The 6,000-nt window shown below is 50.3% G+C and overlaps 1 protein-coding gene across 3 annotated transcripts in view; it reads left to right on the top strand.

Annotated features, from left to right (window-relative positions):
* NAT10 (N-acetyltransferase 10) overlaps nt 1-6,000 on the top strand; it is a 41,945-nt gene that overhangs the window by 31,646 nt on the left and 4,299 nt on the right. For all 3 annotated transcript variants that reach the window (XM_017530537.2, XM_037739256.1, XM_017530538.2), the window contains 6 exons: nt 2,603-2,699; nt 2,794-2,904; nt 3,819-3,991; nt 4,514-4,633; nt 5,029-5,127; nt 5,577-5,650. In XM_017530537.2, the coding sequence (XP_017386026.1) occupies nt 2,603-2,699; nt 2,794-2,904; nt 3,819-3,991; nt 4,514-4,633; nt 5,029-5,127; nt 5,577-5,650 (674 nt within the window). The remainder of the gene's footprint in view (nt 1-2,602; nt 2,700-2,793; nt 2,905-3,818; nt 3,992-4,513; nt 4,634-5,028; nt 5,128-5,576; nt 5,651-6,000) is intronic.

The raw sequence follows: 6,000 nt of genomic DNA, 5'->3' as shown, positions 1-6,000 counted from the left end.
CGCTCTAGCCTGCAATCAGTCTTGATTGCGCCACTGCACTCTAGCCTGGGCAACAGAGTGAAAGTCTGTCTCACAAAAAGGAAAAGAAAAAGAGGTTAATAGAGTGGTGTTATGCTGAATTGTTTAGCCTTAAAAAGCTTAAAACCCTTTGTTCCTTTTCCACTCCCACTGCTTCACTTGACTAGCCTTTAAAAAATAAATAAATAAATTTAAAAAAAAAAAGGAAAAAATGTTCTGAAAGTAGTAAGTGCCATGAAGGAAACCACACTGAGATTACTGGATAATGAGGGGTCGGGCTTCTGAGGGGTGAACTTGCAAGCTGAAACCTGAATTCAAATTGGACATCCATGTGACAGTCCTGGAGAATAGGGCCTTTCCTGCCAAAGGGACAGCACGTACAAGGGCCTGGGGTAGAAATGAATGTGGCGATTTGAAGGAAACCAAAGAGCAGCGTGGCTGGAGAGTCTCTAGAAAGGAAAGGGGCTTGGTTCATGGTGGATCATGGTGGATCGGTCTTGTTGAGGAGGCGGGGTGTTCTTCCCATTCCCTTGGAGGGAGGGACAAGAGGAAAGGTTCTGGCAGCTGTGTGGATGGTGGATGGTGGATGGTGGATGGTGGATGGTGGTGGCCCAAGCCTGGAGGCAGGGAGTGCAGGTGAGGATACGGTGGGCCTCCTGACAGTGGAGGGAAGAGGCCAGTTGCGGGATGCTCTTTGGAGGCAGAGCTGACTGGTTGTGGAAGGAGAGTGGACGGGAGGATCAAGGGTGATTATTAGAGTTTTGGCATGAGAAACTGGGTGCTGGAGGTGCTGTCGGAGATGGGAACCACTGCAGGAGGAGCAGATTTGCAGGGAAGCGTGGGAGTTCTCTTTTGACACTAATATGAGATGCCTATTGGACATCCCAGTGGAGATGTGGACTAGGCATTTATTTGACTACAGGAATAGGGAGATAGGGAAGTTTGGGGCTAGAGATGGAGCTTTGGGAGCCATCAGCATAGTCATAATAAAATGCACTGCATAAGGGCACGGAGCACTTGTCTGTTTTGTTCATTGCTGTATTCCTCGCACTTAGAGTAGGAATTGCTGTGTAGTATGTGTTCAGTAAATACTTTTGTTGAGTGAATGAAAAATATCCGGAGCCAATGAAAGGACATGAGGGGAACTCCGTGGACTCTAACATTTAGAGGCGTTTAGAGGAATGAGGAGGAGGACACAGCACATGGGACTGAGAAGGAACAGCCCTGATGCGCAGGAGAAAGTCGGGGTGTGGTGTCACACGTCGAGGTGAAAAAGTGTGTGGGAAGGGGAGTCGGCCCTGTTCAGAGGGCAGCTGGCCGCTGGATTTGTCAGCAGCAGTGAGCTGTGTGGAAGCAGCTGCAGTGGAGTGGAGGCTTTGGCCTGGTCAGAGGGAAAAGGAGGTGAGGAAATAGGTGAACAGGTGACTCTTTCAGGAAGCGAAAGGCAGCAGAGAAACAAGGTCGCTGGAGGCAGATGGGAGCTGAAGAGGGATTGTCAGACCGGAGATTCTAGAGAACGTTTGTTTGCTGCTGGGTTGCATCCTGCACGTAGTGGTACAGGTGAGGGGCCGACTGCCAGAGTGCAGGCCTTGAGGAAGCGGTGTGTGGGACTTGAGACTCAGGAAGTGAGGTGACCACCTACTTCATCCTTAAGAACAGGGAAGGCAGAGAGCGTGGGTATGGAAGGCATCAGTTGGCTGATTTGGTGCTGCGAGGATGAAGACATCCTCTTCTGAGTGCTTCTGTCTTCCCAGGTGAGGGGAGTCCATCAGCTGAGAGGGAATGTTGGAGGTTTGATTTTGGAGAGGGCAAAGCTAGTATCCAAGCTAGTGTCCCGTGTCTGTGTGGGGGTTTCAGGTGGGACTGCTGAGGACCGCTGGTGTTGGGTGGCGTCTGTGCGGGCAGGGAACCGCAGAGATGGGTTGGGTCTCTGTCAGTGCATGTGGTGGTGGCTGGGGCTGTAAATTTGCCTGTCAGCTGCAGGCCAGTGAGCTGCCTGTGGTCTGCCATGGGTTTGCAAGGTCTTGCACTTTCACTGTTCCTTTGTGGCTTGATGGTGGTGTTTTTATGGTATGGGGCTTTGTTGTTATATAGCAAAAAATGTAAAAATAGTCACAGCGTTAGCACCTAAAGAAGCCTGCACTTGCAAACTGGCTGCCAGCACTGAGGTATAGGTTTTGGCTCTGGAGTTCCCGCTGTGAAGCACCAAACCCACGTTGATTGGATTGTGTGGAGCTTAAGCCCTAGTGATGGAGTTCGGCATGTATCTGAGAGGAGCAGCTTTTCCCTTCTGCAGGTCCTGAGCAAGAGGCAGGTCCAGAAGAGCGAGCAGCTCTGCTCTGTGTCTGTGACACTTTTGAGGAGGTTGCAGGGCAGTGATCTTTGCAAGCCCTTGCGTGTGAACTGAGGTGATGTGAGGAAGGTGAAGGTGAGGGCTGTGTTCCAGAAAGCCGTCTCTCCCAGCCTGGGAAGAAGGAGAGGCCACAGAAGCGCCAAGCCTTTCTTTGAGTGTTTGCCCCTCATCAATGATGGGCTGTTCAAAAAAGGGGGTTCTTGGTGTGAGTTAAACATTTGTGTTTCCCAGAATGACCTGACCGGAGAGCACTCGTGCATCATGCTGAAGACGCTCACTGATGAGGACGAGGCTGACCAGGGAGTCTGGCTTGCAGCCTTTTGGAAAGGTGACTGAGCAGTGGGGGTTCTGGGGGGACAATGAGGTGATGGGACGGGGGGAATGCCTCCAGACCTCTAACTCTGCATGATGGCGCCTCACAGATTTCCGGCGGCGATTCCTAGCCTTGCTCTCCTACCAATTCAGCACCTTCTCTCCTTCCCTGGCGCTGAACATCATTCAGAACAGAAACATGGGGAAGCCAGCGCAGCCAGGTGAGCCGGGCGGGGACAGGGAGGAGGAGGGTTGGGAGAGGCTTCCTGTGTGGCAGGTAGGAGGTGGGTGTGGTGTCCTTTGAAGGGTTTGGTCTGGAAATCAAGGGCCTGGTTCTAACCTGCAGTCACTCGCCGGCCACCTCCGGCTTGCCAGGCCCCTGCGCTGTCCCAGGCTGTGCTGTCTTTCATTTTCATGGTCAGACTCTGGCTGTGCAATTTGACGTCAGGGGTGTCCAGTTAGTTCATGAAGCTGGTTGGTTATGGAGGCCGATTTACATCTGTGCTCCAGGGGAGTGAGGTGGTCTCTTTCTGAGGTTTAGTTTCCTCATTCATGAAATCGTAATGAGAATATGCTGCCAGCCTTCCGTGGCCAACAGTACGCACAAGTGATTTGTGCATAGAGATTCTGTTTGAATATTTAAAAAACAAAAAGTGTATAAGAGATTATTAGTTTTATTGCATATTTTATATATAAGTGGGAGTAACGTGCATATATATGTGTATATGTGTGTGTATATACTTTTTTGCCAATTATATTTTGATAGAGAAATCAGTATTTCTTGAGCTGGCAGAGCCTACACACTTTCTGTGACGCTGAATGAAGTGACAAAGCAGAGAAAGTGTGTAGTTGTGTTCCGCTGACCCTAGGGCACAGGGAGCCTGCCTTGGTCCATGTGTTCAGTATGGGAACTGCGCAAGGGTCCTGTGGCAGCTGTCCGCTCCCCTCAAATGGCCTGGAGCCGCCGCCTCTGTGGCAGGAGTAGGTTTGGTGCCCTTCTGGTCCACAGCTGTGTGGTGTGGCTGCCAGGCCCTCTGAGATGCTTGTGTGTGTGAGGGTGCCACCTGGGGGCTGTGTGCTATCTTATGAGGGCCCCGGGTGGCCTGACCCGTCTGGCTCTGTATCCCGTGGACAGCGCTGAGCCGGGAGGAGCTGGAAGCACTCTTCCTCCCCTATGACCTGAAGCGGCTGGAGATGTATTCACGGAACATGGTGGACTATCACCTCATCATGGACATGATCCCGGCCATCTCCCGCATGTACTTCCTGAACCAGCTAGGGGACCTGGCTCTGTCTGCGGCCCAGTCGGTAGGCTACCTGCTGCTCGCGTGGAGAAGTGAGGATTGTGGAGCTGTTCATTTGCTGGGTGTTGGGTTGGGTGCTTGGACATGATTTTGTGCCTTTAATTCCTCATGGATCTGATAGGTGGGTAGTGGTCTCCTCATTGTGCAGGTCAGGAAAGCTGGGCTCTGACCTCGAGTAACGCCTAGCCACCGTACAAGTGAGTGAGAGAGCCGTGGCTTCCACCCCACACTACGTTGCCTTGACACTTAACTCCACCTTAGCAGAGAGTCAGGAACACCCCAAACTTTGAATGTAGTTGTGAAGCAGGTATTTGTCAGGGCAATAAAAGTTATTTTGGGGATTTCAGGAAGAGAGTATTTCTTGGTGGTCTCAGTAACAGGGTGAAAGAGAAGATGCCGGCATATGCAGTGCTAGTCTACCTTTGTACCAATAGCTTTGGCCAAGAGAGTACTCTGGTTCTCGGTGCCATTTTAATGGGCAAGGGCCTGTCCTGGAGGCCGCCTCAGCAGATTTTCCATCCTCTAGGCTCTTCTCTTGGGGATTGGTCTGCAGCATAAGCCTGTGGACCAGCTGGAAAAGGAGATTGAGCTGCCCTCGGGCCAGTTGATGGGACTTTTCAACCGGATCATCCGCAAAGTTGTGAAGGTAACCTCGGCCTGAGGGCAGGGGCTTGATCTCTTTGAAGTAGTACAACACAGCCACTCCCTGCTCCTGAGATGGACAGATGTTAGCATTTAGCTGTATTTGCTGCATCATGTCACACACACACACACACACACACACACACACACCCCTCTTACAGGACTTCAGCTCTGAAGAATCAGTGAAGTTTTGTGTACTCTCCCAGAGGCATCCCTTTTAGGATTTGGTACATATCCAGTCTGTGTTCTTAAACTCTTACTATAAATATCCATATTCCTAAACTGTAGAGTGTTGCCTTGTGTCTTCAAAATGCACACCTTTCTATAAGACACCAAGTGTCTGGGTCACAGGTGACTGGGCCCTGCCTTCATCTGCTTCTCTGTGGTTTTCTTTTGTAGCTATTTAATGAAGTTCAGGAAAAGGCCATTGAGGAGCAGATGGTGGCAGTGAAGGATGTGGTCATGGAGCCCGCGTTGAAGACCCTCAGTGACGACCTGGTACGTACCTGCTCAAGGCCTCGGGAGTCCTGGCATTTCCATCAGTTGCCTTAGGCTGTGAATGCAGACTACCTTCCCCTTCCCGTTTAGTAAGAGTCCTCTGCACTAATTGAGCTAAGTGCTGTTCTTAGGTTTGATTGTGCAAACGGACCCAGTGTTGTCTGAGCACAGTCAGGCCTAGAGTTGTGCCTCCCACTGATTGTGTGTGAATGTTGTGAATGCAGGATTCCAGCGTCTGTTGTAAATGTTTTGTCTTTTTTGGTAACTTCTTAAATGTGTATTTTATATACACATTTAAATAATCAGAGCTGCCTACAAGGCTTTTGCAGGTAAACAGAAGAGAAGGAAACATTTTCTTCTTTGTGCTATTCCATCCCAGCTTCTCCTTTTCCTGTGTTTGGTTCAGACCATGACTCTGACTTAGTCTCTCTATGGGTCCTTAACCACAGGATGAAGCGGCAAAGGAATTTCAGGAGAAACACAAGAAAGAAGTGGGGAAGCTGAAGAGCATGGACCTCTCTGAGTAAGTCTTGTGGGAGGCAGAGGCTTTGCCTTGGCTTCTGGGGCTCTAAGAATCTGCCCACAGGTTTCTCCTAATCATATCCCAGGTGCCCTGGGAAGTGTCTTTTATGGGATGAGTTTTAGGAGTGCTGTCAGCACTCCTAGATTAATTCTGTATAATTTTGGAAGCATGGCAGGCCAGTGCCGCCACTTTGACTTTCAAATTGCGCTCCCCAATCCCTAAGGCTCCGGGTCACACCTGAGGCGTCCTTCCAGGAATGGGGGTGCTGATTGGAAGAACATACACTTTAATGGCCACTTTGCTCTATTTGGCTTTTACTTGTGACTTTGTTTGAAGAAAGGATTCTGCTG

This window comes from Cebus imitator, unplaced genomic scaffold (genome assembly GCF_001604975.1).
Source record: "Cebus imitator isolate Cc_AM_T3 unplaced genomic scaffold, Cebus_imitator-1.0 Scaffold66, whole genome shotgun sequence".
In the NCBI taxonomy this organism is placed as follows: Eukaryota; Metazoa; Chordata; class Mammalia; order Primates; family Cebidae; genus Cebus; species Cebus imitator.
Note: the sequence above shows the minus strand (reverse complement) of the source record. Positions and strands in the feature narration are given on the sequence as shown.